Source organism: Pisolithus orientalis, assembly GCF_024613125.1.
Source record: "Pisolithus orientalis strain OTSU chromosome Unknown F5J12scaffold_17, whole genome shotgun sequence".
NCBI lineage: Eukaryota > Fungi > Basidiomycota > Agaricomycetes > Boletales > Pisolithaceae > Pisolithus > Pisolithus orientalis.
Window position 1 is genome coordinate 712,675 of NW_026260798.1, and position 17,152 is coordinate 729,826.

Below are 17,152 nucleotides of genomic sequence, written 5' to 3' on the forward strand. Positions count from 1 at the left end.
AAGGATTTGTTTGGGTTTAACGGCTCAAAGTGGTTCATAACAAAAGACCCGTCCACATCCACTCGCCTACAACATGAGATACACACTAACTACGATGGAAATAAAGATGCTTTGCACAGTTCGGGGGGGTATGTGATAGAAAGAAAAGAGAAGATCAACTAGAATGGGTGAAATGATGATCATATGTGCCAGAGGGTCGGTCGTGCCTACAACAGTCAGAAACAGAAAAAAGACAAACGCAGATTACCCATACGATATACTTGGTGTCGTTCACTCACTCGCCCGAGCCCCACCTCCGCCTCCTGGACTCCTCACCATCCAGCTCCAACCTCCCAATCACCTCAGCAGACCCTCCACTCGACGCAACATCCCCTCCCCCACTCAGTGACCTCATCGATCCCAATCTCGGTCTCTGAACTCCACTACCACTTACACTCCCCCTCGAACTCCCACCACCACTCCCACCACCACTTCCTCCTCCCAGACTCCCAGCGCCAGGTGACCGGTCCCTTTCCCTGCCGATCGTTCCGACCCCCACTTGCTCTGACGACCTCCTCCTTCCAATCCCATACCCAAGTCCCTCCAATGACGCCAAGAACATTTCATTCATATGCTTCAATTTCTCGTCTACCTCCGCTTCGCGTGTCAGCATCGGCCCCGCACTGATCGACGACGAGGACCGACGACGACGATCGGTCGCGATATCCATTCCAGGCGTCTCCAAATTGTCCGTGCCACCGCCACTTCTGCCGGCGGTAAGTCCGATACCCAGTCCGATACCTGTTTCGCTGCCACCTTGATCTGCATCACCCGAGTTACGCCTACTGCCGCCGGGATCGCCACCTCTTCGAGCAAGACTACTCGGCAAGTCACGCGACAATCGTCCCACCGCCGACCTTTCTGCTGTCGACGTAAGCGGTTTCCGCGCGTCGATTTCCTGCACGAACATCGACAATTCATCATCGTCTGTCGATGCTGCCAAAAACGAGGTCGTTCGACCTCTCTCGCGGGCCCTGCTACCACCCTCACCTCCGTCCTTGCCCACTCCTTCCTGCGAGGGCTCGCGCTGTCCACCTCCTTCCCTTGATAGTTCGCGTACGCGGTCGTGTTCGATAGCGGGACCTCCACTGGGGGTGCCAACACCAGCACTCCCGGGACTCCCTTCACCAACCCCACCTCCAGCAGACCCGCTTGGCGAATACCGATGTCCAAAACTACTCCTATACCGTCCCCTGCCTATCCTCGGCGACGACGACGTTCCAGCATTGGTAGGCATGGTTGGACTGGTATTCGCATCCGCGCCCGTGCCTGCAGCCACTCCACTTCCAGCACCAGTACCAGTTGCACCGAACGACCCAGCAGTCAGCTCGACTCCATCCGCCGACGCCACAGACCCCCGTCTATCCCGGTCTCCCAAAGACGGTGCAAAAGGCGGAGATGGTTTGCCTCCATGTCCGCTCACCCCTTGTCCAATCGGAGAGACGGGTGCGCGAGGAGAGGACTGAACACGGGTGGGGAGACTCGGGAGCGTGGGGAGGATGTTCCCGGCCGAAAGCGGCGAGGGTTGGCGAAGTGAGGGTGATGGGGAATGGATGGACGGCGAGCCAGAGGACAGGGTAGATGATTTGAATGGATGCACGGGACTAATACCAGACTTGCGGATTGGAAGAGCGCCGGGGAGGTCCTGTGTCTGAAATCATTACACTACAACACAACAAGGGAGAGGGGGTGTGGCGTACCGTCGTGCTGCGTCCTGTGGCGCTCATGCTTTCCCTCCGTAAACGCGTCAGAGACGGCAGGGCACCCACTTCCTTAGACCACGTCCCACTTCCCTCTTGTTTGGACGATGTAAACGACAGTGCCGAACTGGACCCAGCGCCTGTCGTAGTAGTTGTGGTGGTACGACTAATAGGTAACGCTGCATGACCCGTCTTGGGACTTTGACTGCCCAGAACAGAGCTAAGCGACTGTGTGCGAGAATGCGTGCCGGGATGACCGGTTGGCGGGAGGATAAACTGTCCTGCAATGGAGGACGGCGGGCTCTTGGGGAGGGAGGTACGTAAACTCGTGGTTGGACCGGCGAGTCCGGACATGGAATCTCTTGCTTGGTTCTTTGCAAGAGTTGGTGTGAAGTCGGAAGCTTCGTCGAGGGAAAGGAAGCGGGATGAAAGGAGGGATTCTAGTTCGTCGACCTGGAAGTTGGGCGAGGTGAGGTATTTGGCGGAAAGAGAAAGCATGCCCATTGGGTGTGGAATGGAAGGGAAGGTGTGTGTCTCGTAAGGAAGCGGGGAAATGTTAAATGCAGGGGGGTCGTCTACGTGAGAGAGAGGGGAAGTTAGTCACGGTCGGCGGATGGAATAAGGGTACCGAATACGAGACAGGTTTCGGAAAACGGATATGAATGTGCCTCATGGTTGTATAGGAATGGAGGGCGTGTCACGCCCCTCCACCACCAGCACAGATACCGGAAACAACGTGTCGGGGGTGAACACTTACCAAACTCGAGTATATGTGCTATTCCAGCATCAGATCCACTTATTCGCAATTGTACGGTGAGGTTTGCATTTCTATATGGGACGCTCATGCGCCTGCGTAGTCTCGTGCATAGTTTCCACGTGGGTAGGATACGAAGTAACGTATAAAGACTCCGAAAGAGGGGTATTCCGTGTTTGTATATTGTGGAGGGAGCAACATCGCCTGGATGTTCGTCTGAGTGGTCTGGTGTGGGGGGTGTCGTCGTCGTATGATGAGGGGAGGAGGGGGAGAAGTGGACGAGCCAAGACTCGAGTACGATATGCTGTGGTGTCGGGTCGATGCGGAGACGGGAGTGGTCTGGGGAGAGATGGACAAGGACCTGGTTAGAGGACAGGTCTGGGACGGTAAGAAGGACCTGGAGCTCGAAGGTGCTGGGAGGGGGCGAGGATGATATGGAACGGTAGATTCGCAGAGGGTCCCTGTACAAGTCGTAGTCGGGTGTTTCTAGGTTGAACTTAGGCACACGAAATGATTAAGAATACGGCCACGACAGAGAGGAGACTGCAGAACACACCCATTTGTCGACTTTGGCCGGTGTCCTGTGCTCTGTGGTTGACCTGGCATTGTGGACGACGAGACAGAGCTTGGCATAGAATCTATAGGCTATCTGATCAGCCTTCTGGATGTCATTGGACATTGTAGGATGACTTTGAGATTAGAAGATATTAAGCCAGGTGCGACATTAAAGTACGAGGTTCAATATTGAGCGACAAGCCTTGTAGTGGTGTGGTGGGGTGGTGGTGGTCCTCCTCACAGCTAATAAGCACAGTGTGGACTAACCAACCCAGCCATCCCTTTTATGGAAATCACAGGATTATGTCATCCAATATCGAACCCGAGTCACACCTTCGAGTCCAGACCAGCCAAGTCATTTGGCAAAAGAACGCGGGGGTTGTAATTGACATCGAGTGCTTGCTGTAGTCTGAGCCACAGTCACAGAGGAAGTTTGGTACTGACTACCCCGGATCTCATCCGCACAGCTCATCCACAGTACTTGCAGTCTGTTCCCTGTCACTTTCTTGACCCATCATGACGTTTTGACATATTCTCTTTGATCGACTCGCGGGTTACTGGTATACCCAAAACAGACGAGCCCCTGTACAGCTAACACACAGAAAATCATACTCATACAAGCTATGCACAATTGAGACCGACAATATACGAGTCACCAATACTTCCATTCCCTGTGGGTCCTTCACTCCTTCACACGCTTTATCGCCTCCAATGCTAACCGCGGACTGCGATCGCGATCACATACAGCAAACCACGAGTCCGTCAGCATCGATAGAACACGCACACAAACATACACGAGTCTCACGTCACGTACCTGTCCATGGGCTTAACTGGCATCTTCTTATCGATAAGCTTCCCACCTTGCTCAAACACGAAATGACTCCTCTTCGTCTTGTTACCTTCCGCGGCACCGAGCGCACCGATGAGTACGCGCTTCGGATCCGAGAGAAGCTCGTAGGGCAAGTTTTTCTGGGTACATAGTCGTCGTCATTACCGTCATCAGGCTGAGAAGTGGCGCACCTTGGTCTGCCATTTACTCTGCGCAGTCGGAGAGTCCGCACTAAGACAATACACATCGTAATCGAGCGCAGTGAATTCTTGCCAGATATCTCTGAATCCACATGCTTGCTGCGTACATCCCGCTGCCATTTTTACACATAATTTCACCGCAGCCGCCATCGATATCGACGTAATCATAATCGATCGATCCAAGTCAGCCAGCGATGAAGAAAGGGACGGACTACGCACGCGTATCGGCTTTAGGCACGAGGAACAACACAACTCCCTTTTCGGCGACGAGCGTGGACGTCTCGACGTCTTCACCTTTCTCGTTCTTGACGGTAAGAGAGGGAAGCGTGTCGCCGATGTCAATCGTTGTTTTCACAGGCTCAGAATCAGCCATCGGGACGTCGCCGTCACCACCCTCCGCTTGAGTTGGCTCAGCAGCCGGCCCAGGTGACTGGTTTTCTTCTGTTGAAGCCTCTGCAGGTTTGGCTGTTTCTTCGTCAGGAGGAGGTAACTTGACCTGCCAACCCCACCCCGTAGCATACCATATATACGCGTACCGTAGAAGAAGAAAAAACAGACCAGATCAGACTCGTCAAGATACCCTCACAACTAATGTCCGCACCTTTTTCGCATCTCCCCCCTCCTCTCCACTCACCGCATCCTCCTTCCCTTCCTTTACATCCACATCACCTTCCGCATCTGCATCCATCGCATCTGCCGCACGTTTTTTTCCCTGTTTTGAAGTACGACTACCACCACCACTACTACCAACAACAGTAGTAGCACTGGTAGCTTTCCCCCCTTTTTTCTGTCTCCGGCGAGGCGCGACTTCTGATTTGGGTTTTCCGGATATCCGACTTGACCGTCTTGGTGCCTGGCCTGGCGCAGGCGGGGGAGCAGTCGTCGTCGGTGTGGGGTTAGCCATTTCTTCGCTCGTTTCTTGTTGGAAGTACTCTGTAGGTTATTCTCTGAGCGCCTGAGTCTGGAGTATCGATCGTGGAAGTAGCCGGCTGTAGAAAAGAAGAATTGGCACTGTGAACCGAAAAACCAAATCCACCGGTTCCACAGGGAGAGGGGGAAACCAAAGAGAAGGGCGTGCCTGAGTGGGTGGTCCGTGCGCGGGCGCTTAGCCCGTCAAGGCACAACAGGATCCGAGGCATTACCTTTTGTACACGGTGCAAACTTTGGAGCGGTTCGACTTCGAGGTCAGACTTGGGATCCTTCGAGGAAGTGCTCCACCGCAGCGGTAACGATCCCGAGTTCTCTCGAGAACTTCCAAGGGGGTATTATTCTCTTCGAAGTCATCGCCATGAAGTCATAGTATTATTGGATGCGTTGCCTCACGCACAAGTTAATAAGTGTCCGATGACCCACTTATAATCAATTTTTAAACATCCCTAGGTAAACATGACAGCAAATTGGATGTGTGTCTAACGCGACTCAGGTCTTCCTGCCAAAGCTTGAGCTCGAAGGGAGGTCACTACTTAGGTGAGGGGCGTCGTTCCTTTATAAAATCAGACACACGGCAATGCACGAAAATATGAATTTGATTGGGTAAGTAGTCTATTTAGAGACAGGTTCGGCACCGTTCCCGGTTTTGTGGTAATGGTATGAGCATTTTGTCAAGTGGCGGCGTAAATGGACGCCCCGCTCTCTCTACGTCGAAAAACTGACATCGCAAATCGCAAATGCCCAACCACTCTCAACTGCCACAGTGAGGTTGACCGCCGTCGGAGGCACAAATGCCTTATGAATGTCCACTGGCAACCACGACAACATCGGTATAAATGAAACATATCCTGCAAGTCGCTGTTAAGTAGCGCTGATGACGAGAAGGGGTAGATACTCACCGCCAGTTTTACAGATGACGAAGTCTGTTGTTGATCTTATGGCCTCCATTTGATGCTGAACTCCTCCGGAACGACAAAAGACGGACGAAAATCTGATTTTGCAGACGTTGGGTTCAACAAGAAGCGTTCGCAAGGTACGTTGAAATCGCCACGTGCTCGACCTACTGGCTTGTCGGCACCGCCCGGCCAGTCTTCGACGTCCAACATGGACTTCGTCTGGGAGTAAAGCTCTCAAAATGTTGAAGGGAGACTGGCGGTGGTGGGCTCCGTGGCCCGTGCATGGGTGTTCGGTCGCCGTATTTCCGGTAACATCGGCACAAGAATGAATAACTGGCGTGCGGACCGTAACATTGTAAACCACTTCACTGACAACAATGAGATGGGTGACGTAGTTGAGTGGTGAAGTAACAGAAATGGAACGTACCCCGATCATGATTAATGCGAACCCAGAGGCAATTACGTTTGCTTGTGCAGCAACTACGGTCGTCGGCCACACAGGAACCACACGCACAGACGGGACGATAATCCGGACCATCTGGATTAGCCATATCATTAGCAAAAGTGAACGTGGTGCCATGTAGAGTACCTACGAATGGGAAGTCTTGCCTCAGAACGCGAGGAGAGTGAGACGGTCACGCATTCCTCAGAATGTGCCCCCTGCATGCGTACCGCTGTCGTTTGCCAAGATGTACATGAGCACTGAGCTCGAGCCGTAGACGTTTATCGAGATATATGTCGAATGGGTAAGAAAAGAAGAGTGGCGGACTGGCGGTTCGTCTGTTGAATTTATAGGTAGCATATTGTTTAGGGCCGCATTGTGAAGGCTGACATGGCTTTGTGGTCCTGGTCAGCCACCTCTCTGAGGGATTAGGTCTAACGCATACCCGTTATATCGCGATACCAAACCATCCCTGCCAGCTTCTGCAGTAGAAGCGGGGAATTTGAATGAGGTTCGTTGTAACAGTCCAGCCACCATTACGGAAACCTACGAACATACGATTTCTCGCTGAACCCTGGTGACGATCGAATGAATACTGATGAGAACAGGTTCTTTTTCTGGACGAGGGTAGGTATGTCAACGCCGGCATCAAGATGACCCACCCGATGTCGCCAACGACAGTGCTTGTACAGTGAGTGTTCTTATCAGCATGCAGTTTGTTGAAGCACAGTATGTCTTCCGTACAGCGAGCATCGATTACATGATATGGTAGATCATTTCGGCCACATCTGTTCTTCCCTTCTTCTTCAGCATTCGTCACTGCACGGAGACTGGGCTACTCATTCTCTAGTAACCCTGCTCCCCAAAAGAGTCTACCGCCGTATCATATGATAAGGACGGGGACGTGCTGCCTTTATATGGTGAAAGGCATCTTACGAAGTCCATACTCCACACTCCGCATTCCACACCCCACTGCCCAATCCGTCTCGACACGGTCGCCCTACCGCGCTATGGTCCGATGAAATTTCGATTTCCCCCGTGTTCTTACATCATACCGATCAGAGTACGACCGTCGTACGGCGGCTAATCTGTGATTCAGTGGATATCTCGCCAATTTCAGGCGCAGCAGTGTACGTGGCACGCATTCTCGACATGTTTAGTTCTCGCTCGGCGCATAACGCCGTCTGGTTCGAGACTCTCACTTGCTCCTATAAATTGGCCTCGTAAATATATGGTGGTGTTTTTCGGCAGCCTCATTTGATTTCGATTTCCTCTTGTCAGTCTGCTGTGGACGCGCTAGCAGACGAAATCATGATGGAGGAAAAGACTTCTGTTTTTCGAAACTCGGAGCCTAGTTTTTCTATCAGTTTCTCGAGCGCAAGCATTGACCTTGGCTTGCGCCTTCCATACGCTGACACCATCCCGGATGACCAGGCGCTGGACGAAAGAACATCTCGGAGTATTCCTGACAAGTACTACGCCAAATATGCTGGCGAGACCCCTGATGGTGGGCTCAAAGCTTGGTCAGTTATCGTGGCGTATGTGTTTTTGATATAGTGATCTGCTGCGTTCATTTTCTTGATGCGTAAATGCAGGTCGATGCTAACCACATTTTGCACGTAAGTGCACTCCTCCGCATCGATGTTATTGGAGCCTGTTGTATATGGAGTTCACTATCCATTCAGCTTTGGGTATGTCAATACGTGGGGTGTGAGTACCACACTCTGCTAGTCATCTTGCTGGCTTATGGTTTATCGGCGCGCAGATATTTCAAGATTATTACGAGCGGGTGCTTTTATCCGACAGCAGTCCATCTGCTATGTGAGGTCATCTTTTTCATCGATGTCTTCATGGACCACTAACTTTACACGCAGAGCATGGATAGGATCAGTGCAGGCAGGTCCAGATTCACTTGTCAAACCCGTCGTCGCCGCTCACGTCTCTCATCCTATTGCCACTGTAATTCCAGATTACATTCATTTTTCTGCCTGCACTCGTGACAGGAAGACTTTTCGACTTGGGATATTTCAAGATCCCCTATCTCATTGCTAGTTGTGGACTTATAGTGTGCACTTTCCTCACGGCAGAATGCACCCAGTATTGGCAATTTTTTCTCGTACAGGGCCTCTTAACGGGTGTGAGTGACGAAGACTGTCGATAATTAGTTGAATAACCCCTGTTGACAGCTGTTCAGCGGGATCATACTTCCACAAGCCCTTAGTGTTGTGTCTCATTGGTTTTGCAAGAAGAAAGGGATGGCCCTTGGCATCGTGTCCATTGGCACGTCGCTCGGGGGAACAATGTTCCCTATCGCAGGTCAAAACCTTATACCTGTTGTGGGGTGCGTTCTATTTTATCTCACCCCGGATGTGTTTGGTGAATGGGAATTCTCAGGTTCAAGTGGACTGTTCGCGTGTTCGGATTTATGATGCTTGTCGCCCTCGGAATCGCCAGTCTTGTGAATGAGATACAGTTGCTGAGTTGTTTCCGCTGCTGCGCTAACGCGAGAAACACAGGCTATAGATAGACGACTCCCCCCTGTGAACGTCAAAGGTGGACTCTTCAACTTGTCCGCATTTCGAAACCCGGCATATACTATCTATTGCATTGCTGGCGTCGCTTGTCCCCTCGGACTATATACCAGTGAGTCATACCATTGCGTACCTTCACGGTGACTATCTAACTTCGTTTATAGCATTGACCTATTTACCCGTTAGTGCTTCGGCGGTGGGCGTGTCGAACAACAACAACTTTACATTCTACCTCACCGCGATCTCAAACGCAGCGTCCGGGGTGGGTCGGTTGTCTGCTGGCTTGCTCGCAGATTACATCGGTGAGCACTGCGCACTTCTCTGCAATCTAAATCTGACCAAGGGATGCAGGCCCTCTCAATGTCATGATACCACTTACAAGTCTGGTTGGTGTTCTCACCTTCGTTTGGCCATACGCTTCGAGCCAAGGGCAGCTGATTGCCATATCAGTGATATACGGGTACGTGCTCCTACTAGACTACATCACATGATATTCAATGCGTATCCTCGCAGCATCGCTTGTGGGACATATGTCTCCGTCTTCGTCGTCCCACCTATGGCAATGGGCGACGTGGGTGACGTGGGCCGACGCGTAGGGATGTTTTTGTCAATCTCGTCCCTTGGTGCGTTGGCGGGTACGCCGATATCAGGTGCGATCAACGCTCGGACCGGGGGTTTCCAAGGTCCAGGGTTCTACGCCGGTGAGCCTCGCTTCCCCCCTTCCCTATTTATTTCCACAAGGGGCCTATTAATGCTTGGCGATATTTTATTAACTGTTGCAGGTGGCGTGGTCTTATTTTCAGTTTTGCTGCTCCTTGTGGTACGACATCTCCAACTTGGACGGTTATACGGGAAGTGTTAGTGTCCTTTGGGCGCCGCAAGCTCCTGCACCGTGCTCATTGTGGACGACTTGACGTGATATGGTGGTCACATATGGCTGATATACGATATGGTTCGCCGTGCTGACACAGATCTCTTGGGGTTGAACAAGCGTGACTTCCATCGTTGGTGTGCACAAGTGTACATGTACATCGTTTGATGTGTACATACGCTGTTTTGCTGCTCGTCTATGATGAGTCTCTGGCACTGAAAGAACAGAAAAGCCAAACTCTTCGACGATTCCTAACAGTAACCCTCAACGTCTTCTCCATTCGAAGCGGTTCACAAAATCCGGGTCAATACAGTGGACGAGTTATAGAGTGCTGGCGCGCGTCAACCGTAGTTGATGTAAAGAGAAGCTGCTGTTTTACTGCTTGTCTATGATGATTCCATGGCACTGAAAGAACAGAAAAGCCAAACACTTCGGCAATTCCTAACAGTGACCCTCAGCGTCTTCTCCATTCGCGAACCACGCTGAACGAGTTGTATTAGAATTCCGGCGTGCGTCAACCGTAATAACGGACCAGACTGACAGTGGCGAGGATTCTGATCGTCAACCAACATTCTGGAAGCTATTGGAGTAGAGGGCCTCTTGCGGACCTAAACCACTTGCTAAATTTTTGCTTGTAGCTGCGATGCGCGTAAGTATCACTCTGAATCGAAGAACTGGATAAGCCCCTATGACTGACCGGTACTCACGAGGCGCATTTTCCCCTATATGTGTTCAATGGAGGCAGCCGATACGACGCGCAGTAATGAGAGGCAGACAGAGCAGGGAACATCCGGTAGAAGGACGAAGTAGCATGAGAAGCAAAGGACTGGGGCGTGAGTCAGACCTAGAAAAAAGTGGGGCAGCTGACCAGGACCCCATCCGCCACCGCGCCCCAATTCCGTCTCCTTTAAATGCACTCGTACGGTCATACTAGGTTCCCTTACCTCCCGTACGTTCGACATCCATGATGACCTCCGCAAATTTAAGTGCAGACACCTATACACGACTACTTGCGCACGCAGAACCAGAGCGCGGATATCATCTTTGGCTCCCGGAACTCCGTGAAGAATCAGCTTCCAAGTACCCCCACGAAAGTGTTCGCATTGGCGACGTAGGCGTCATCTCACCGGAAGGAAACTTTGATGTATTCTTCAATATATGTCTCCCCCAAAATCACCCACGGCAACATCCACACGGTGTTCCAGAGGGATTTAAGCAAATAAAGCTTTCCAGCAAGGATGTCAAGATCACTAAAGATCCTGATTACCGTGGCTGTATAGCCACCACGGAGAATGGTAAGACTCGTGTCGATGTGACTGGTGCAAATCCCAAGTAAGTGCAGTCATGAATCCACACTCCAAGTTGTCTGCTGGTTATTAACATATGTGCAACTGCAGTCTCGTGACAGTCAAGGGTACCAAGTCCGAGTTAACCGCAGAGGCTGCGCTGTTAATAGTTCCATCGGGAGCGGACAAGTATGACGTTCGTGATCCCTCTGTTTTCCAAATGGAAGCAATTCGGATGAGTAGGACGTGGTATGAATTTGCACTGAACAAATTAGCGCGGACAACCATCGGTCACGACTCACTGTACCTAATCACTGGGCATGACAAGGTGTCCCGTTGGAGGGTCTCGGCCATCAACCTTCCCAACGACATCGGCGTGCAATACACGAAAAATTAAATTCTTGTACTATTCGGTGCAAAGAGGGGCAAGAACCCAACCACACCATTTGTCGATCCATTTCGGGTACGGGGAAAATTTACGCCGTTAGCACGCGAGGATTCAAGATTGCAATCAATAAGAAGATGTTCTGTTCTCTGCTCCAGTCTTCTAATGGAGAAGATCTTCCCACCGACTTCAATCACAAGATTTACCACCCACTAGATGGAATTAACAGCATATTGCTAGACGAAGTACTAACTGATCTGTTCTCTCACACGTCTGTGTTCACATCTTTTGCCAGGCACATCACTGTGATATGGCGGTGACACATGACAATATGTGGAAAGATATAGTCGACGAGGTATGTACCTCACTACTCAACTGACCACTGACGTGATTGCTCTCTGCTCCTCTACCAAGCTCCCATCAATTCGTAGTGGTTCAGAAGAAGTGCAGCAGCTATCACGAGGAAGGGATATGTACTCTTGTCCCATGCTGGTACTCACTTTATGCACCTTGCGCGCTGCCTTACCACTTACCTTGGTTGCCCTAGGATGTGCATATTTCATAAAATGCGGAGATGACCTGATGTATTCCAGCCGCCAAGGTTTCATGGGCCGTGCAATGGCGAAATTGGCCAGCCTGGTCAAGAACAAGCAACCAAAATACATTGATAATGAGGTGTGCCTGACCACGTCTTCCAATGCACTTTGGCTGATTGGACGGGAACAGGAGAAAAGATGAAAAGCTAGTCACAAGTATGTGGACAGTGGGTTTCTGAGTTCGGTATGCAGAATTTCGAGACGAATTTGGTCGGTGGCGGGTGATCAATTTAGGGTAGTAGAGTGACGGGCAGTATATGTATGAATGGGTGACTGACGAAATTACTGAGGACAATGTTTAAGGATTCGTCTGTATTCCAGTAGTCGCAATTTTGGAAGGTCCATAAGATGAAGTGAGCCTGGTCGGTGCTAGTGGTCGTTTTTTCCGCCATCCAGAACACGTCAAACCGCTCATAGATGCCGAGAAATATGCACCCCTTGGTCGGCCATTTACTAGGTGCAGTCAGCGAATTCACACTGAGATAATACACGTCGTAATCGAGCGCAGTAACTTCCCGCCGGATATCCCTGAAGGCCCGAATCCACATGTCTACTGCATACATCCCACTGCGGCCCGTCCACATCGTTTCGCGTGCGAGTTCGCCGTAGCATCAGTAATCGACCGAGCCGAACCAGGAAACGCCCATAAAATGATGGAGGGAAGACTACGCACGCGTATCGACTTTAGGCACGAGGAACAAGGCGACAACCTTTTCGGCTACGAGTGTGGACGATGAGAGGGGGGAGCGTATCGCCAATTCCCATCATTGTTTTCGCAGGTGCAGGGGGCAACGTTGCAGATGATCACGCAGCACGTGTAGAATCGGTCACTGGGACCCCGCCGTCACTCTGCGTCTTGGAGTGGCTGAGGGGACGTGCAAGGTGACTGATTGTCCCTTATCAAAGTCTTTGAGGGTTCGGCCGCTTCTTCGTCAGGAGGTAACTTGACCTGCCAGCGCGCATGCACGTGCACGTATACGTGCCACAGAAAACAAGGGTAGACCAGGGTAGCCCCGACGTCCTCCGAGCTGATAAGTATAGCCGCACCTTTTTCGCGTCCTCACCCTCCTCTCGACCCATCACATTTGTCTCGCGGTTGTTTCCCTGTATTAAGGCACAATCACCAGTAGTAGTAGCGCCGGTAGTAACAACTTTCTTCATTCTTCTCGAGGCACAAATTTGAGCTTGGGTTTGGCGGATGTCCGACTAGACCGTCTTGGTCCCCGTCCTGACGCCGGCGGGGGAGCAGTAGTTGTCACGGTGGGGCCCTTGGCCATCTCCCTCGTTGGTTTCTCGTTGGAAGTGCTAGATCAGCTGAGTGCATGAACCTGGAGTATCGGCCGAAGATCGCGGGTGTAGCTGGTTGTGGACGAAGAAAAAAACAGCCGGACGGCATCGTGAGCCGAAGAGCCAAACCCGGTAGTTCACGGGGGGAGGGCGAGCCAAAGAAGTGGCTGAGCGGCTGGTCTGTGCGTAGGCGCTTGGTTGGGAAAGGCGCCAAGGGGTCCGTTCTGCCAGCTTTACCCTATATGGATGCAACGCGTTGAATGACCATGGACACCAACTGTTAGTCGCAACACCTCTCTCTGCGATATTGCCGCGAGAAAATGCTGCGCATTTGATAGTATTGGGAGAGTACAAGAGGGAACGACCCGCCTAACGGAGCTTAAGAAAACAAATGACAGGTGAGACACGATAGGATTTGGCGAGAATATGGTTTATGGTACCCTGCGCAGCGAACTCGGATATAACCATGATAAGGGCTGCCGTCACAGGGCTCTGACAGGAGTTCAAGACAGAAAGCATCAGCTCCAACGGGAAGCGTTTCCTATGCCGGTAGGAAAAATTTCGAAGCAACTAGTACATACCAAGCTGCTACCGACATGCTCATTAATATTCTGTCATAGCGAGGTACACATATTGACTTTGTCAACGTTTTCAACGTTCAACTTCTTGTAGCCAGCTTGGCTCAAGCTTGGCCACTTGCTGTGTGTCCAGGTACACAAACCGCCATCGTGATAGGGACCATCAGCTCATATCCATTATCTACAGCATACCAGAATAAAGACCCTATTCAGAAGGACGTATGTTTTCTGTGAAACCATCTAAATAATTCAACCCCTGACACGGACAGATGCTTGCTTCAACGCTTTTTTCTTCAACCCACTAGCCATGAGTGATCAATTCGACTTCAAGGTCAGGGTGGGGATGATCATCATGGGCGTGGCGTCTGCTGCCTCAGCGCTTGCCGCTGCTAGTCTGTTGCTGTACATTGCTGTGAGTTTTTTTCCTTTCACCGCCGCCCGGAAGGCTGATTTCCACTTCAGTATAGCGCCGTTACCATCAAGCCAAATGCCTCGCGCAGGTGGTCCACCGAAACGCATATACATTATTATTTCCTCAATTTGATGATTTCTGACCTTATCCTGGCTATCGGTACATACTCTTTTGTCCTTCCTTCTGACGACTGACGATGTACAGGTGAATTGTTCAACGTCAAGTGGATCGTAGAAGCGGTGAGCCTTCAACGCGTTTATGGTGCTTCGTGTTCACTCATCTAGCCGCCAGAGGGTGTACCCCGGTACTGTTTGCACCATTCAAGGTATTTCCGCTTTCAATTTACTGGACGCTCGTCTTTCATTGCATGCAGGTCTCTTCATGCACGTGGGTGATCTTGGAGTTTCTCTTAGGTGTGTATCAAAATCGAAAAGTCATCCTCTTCATATGCCTATGGGCTTTCTTTTGCCAGTACAATGGTACGCCAGTTACATAAGCCACCGCGGTAGTGAAATGATGATTGGGGAAAGGCTATTGCCTTGCACATACTGCAAGTGTTGGTGCTAAGGTGGAGGTCTCCACCAAAATTTGCGCTCCTCATATTGGCAATACTCTGGCTGGTTATCCTTGTTCTGGTAGTCGTGCCAAACGTGGCTCAACAGAACATTTACGGTCCCACTGGTCACTGTAAGTCTTTATAGTCCAATTTTACCTTTGATGACCTGAACCGATACTGCTGTTCAGGGTGCTGGATCGACAGAAGTACTATGGAGAAGATTGCCCTCGAGTATATATGGACCTGGCTAGCTGCTGTATTGAACATCATCTCATACCTGCTTCTTGCCCTTCTTATCAAGCGACTCGTTCGTGTGGATAGTCACGGATTCCGCTGGAGGGGAATTCAGGAGAAGGGAACAATTCCGTATGGAACGGGGACATCTACAGAGAGTGTCAGTGCAACTCAAATGTTGTTGTAAGTGGCTTCTGGTCTACGGTCGGTGGCTTCCGGACGAATCACTTTACAGTTACCCCCTATTGTACATTGTAGTGGTGAGTGGTCTTCAGTGTCATTGATATGATTGTACTAAACGACCGATAGCTATTGCCTACAGCAGCGACTCGTCTTTCCCAATTCGGGGGTCACGACGTTCCGTTTGCAGTGACAACTTTCGCAGCGACATTGTTCGCATTATCCGGTCTGTTCAACACGATCTTGTATGCTTTTACGCGTCCAAGGTTGATGCCGAGCAGACCTTCGCACGATCCACAGTCAACGCGTGTTACTACTGCACCGATGGTGTTCAATCGACCCCCGCAGGGTTGCATGGCGCAGGACGACAGCTTTGATACTGAGACTGGCTTAGTCCAGGTTCCATGATACGCCTGATTTTCTACAGTCTCCAAGGTCTGCACGAATATAGCTTATTATCATGTCGATGTAATATTGGTGAACGGATTGACTGCGCATTAGAGTGTGTACGATTTACCGTAAACAAGCTATGATCAGTTTGTATTTAATGGATTAACTTGATGGATGTCACCTTTCAAATGGCGAGTTGCACATTGTAAATGGAGCACCTGTCCTGATTAGACGTCCCTAGGTGCGTATCATTAGACGCTAACAGAACTTGTACCCAATACGGCTCTATACAACTCGTCTTCCGGCCTAACGGACTCGATGCAGGCTCCCTGAATGAGCACCATTCCTTTATAAAATGATAATGTCGGACGCACCGGCTCACGAAAATAACTCGTGAATTTGATTGGGCAATGCTTGTAGGAGTGACGCACGATTCCATTTCTCAGCGTGAACTACAGAATGCTACGTAACGGCGACACAGATGGAAGAGCTAGGTAGTAAAACATGCGTTCTACGAGATGGCACACCTCAGCATAGGACATGCTGTTGTTGTCAGCCGCGCAGGAAACATACACACAAATGGGGTAACGATGTTGATGAAGAGCCTGTTTCAGAGAAGTAGACGCGGAATCGTGTGGAGTACTTACAAGCGCAGTTCTGACGGTGGAGTGCCATGCGGGTCAGGCGGTCACAGACGTGCGATTTTCCTCGACACGAGCAAAATTATAGCGTGACGCCATCGTTAACCAATATGCACACGAGTACTGAGCTCAGTCGTAACGAAGATAGTCGTAGATGTCCATTGAGATATATCTCAAATAGGTAAGAAGAAGAAGGGTGGCGGACTAGTTGAGTTTATAGGCAACATTTATTTAGTGGTCGTAGTCAGCCACCTTTCTGAGGGAGGTCTGCCGCGCACCTGTTATCGCGATGCTGAATCGTCCCAAGCTTCTGTAGGGGCAAGGAATTTCAATGTCGCGGCTCGTCTAGCACGCATGCATTCAGAAACAAGGCTAGGCTGATGCGAGTCGATAGTAGCCAAGCCACTAAATTATGGAAACCTACGAGCATGTGATTCATCAATGAAGGTAACAATCGAATCCTTCCCAGTCTGTCAGTTGCTTGGGCAATTATATACCGCGGGTCACTAGGTCGCAATGGATGAATACAAATTTCCGGACAAAGTTAGGTTCAACGCCGGCTTAAAGTTAGTCCAGTCGACGTCGCCAAATAGTCTAGCCCGTTGCGGACCGTCGCGTCCCAGACTGTAAAGTGCGGAGTACAAACAGAACATTTGACTTTTCCAGTACGAGCGTCGGTCCCCACACTCGTTTTGGCGAAGTCCACCGTCGTATCGTGTGAAGAGAACAGAGAGTATGGGAAACCAGACTCCCAATCGTGTTCCCGAACGGGCAAGTGCTCTTGGCATTCCGCCGAGGTGCAGCAGAAGGCACACTGTTACAACAAGTCGGAAGGAGGACACCAGACACCACGTTTACGC

General features: G+C 50.8%; 5 protein-coding genes across 5 annotated transcripts; 3 read left to right on the forward strand and 2 right to left on the reverse strand.

Annotated features, from left to right (window-relative positions):
- Positions 1–8: 8 nt before the first annotated feature.
- Positions 9–3,292, reverse strand: F5J12DRAFT_743772 (autophagy-related protein 13-domain-containing protein). Its single transcript, XM_051742053.1, has 4 exons — positions 3,050–3,292; positions 2,497–2,989; positions 1,740–2,314; positions 9–1,684 (listed from the first exon to the last, which is right to left on the reverse strand). Exons 1-4 carry the CDS (start codon positions 3,170–3,172, stop codon positions 275–277), a joined length of 2,601 nt encoding a protein of 866 aa, XP_051599256.1. The 5' UTR covers positions 3,173–3,292; the 3' UTR covers positions 9–274.
- Positions 3,293–3,467: 175 nt separating this feature from the next.
- F5J12DRAFT_837552 (thioredoxin-like protein) lies at positions 3,468–5,068 on the reverse strand (the record flags this gene model as incomplete). Its single annotated transcript, XM_051746012.1, has 6 exons — positions 4,679–5,068; positions 4,297–4,573; positions 4,069–4,190; positions 3,794–4,017; positions 3,626–3,719; positions 3,468–3,536 (listed from the first exon to the last, which is right to left on the reverse strand). Coding segments are annotated over exons 1-4 (865 nt in total), but the record flags the coding sequence as incomplete, so codon positions are not given.
- Positions 5,069–7,659: 2,591 nt separating this feature from the next.
- On the forward strand, positions 7,660–10,051 carry F5J12DRAFT_770090 (MFS general substrate transporter; the record flags this gene model as incomplete). Its single annotated transcript, XM_051742235.1, has 12 exons — positions 7,660–7,901; positions 8,031–8,055; positions 8,111–8,166; positions 8,220–8,241; positions 8,315–8,482; positions 8,532–8,686; positions 8,740–8,803; positions 8,862–8,988; positions 9,041–9,178; positions 9,228–9,336; positions 9,390–9,577; positions 9,659–10,051. 12 exons carry the CDS (start codon positions 7,660–7,662, stop codon positions 9,736–9,738), a joined length of 1,374 nt encoding a protein of 457 aa, XP_051599258.1. The 3' UTR covers positions 9,739–10,051.
- A 663-nt stretch (positions 10,052–10,714) lies between these two features.
- Positions 10,715–11,191, forward strand: F5J12DRAFT_770093 (uncharacterized protein; the record flags this gene model as incomplete). Its single annotated transcript, XM_051742236.1, has 2 exons — positions 10,715–11,079; positions 11,145–11,191. Coding segments are annotated over 2 exons (411 nt in total), but the record flags the coding sequence as incomplete, so codon positions are not given.
- Positions 11,192–14,186: 2,995 nt separating this feature from the next.
- F5J12DRAFT_893590 (uncharacterized protein) lies at positions 14,187–15,268 on the forward strand (the record flags this gene model as incomplete). The annotated part of the gene is made up of 7 exons (XM_051747672.1): positions 14,187–14,291; positions 14,342–14,450; positions 14,496–14,530; positions 14,583–14,704; positions 14,764–14,770; positions 14,822–14,978; positions 15,036–15,268. The coding sequence occupies 7 exons, from the start codon at positions 14,187–14,189 to the stop codon at positions 15,266–15,268; spliced, it is 768 nt and encodes a 255-aa protein (XP_051599260.1).
- Positions 15,269–17,152: the final 1,884 nt, after the last annotated feature.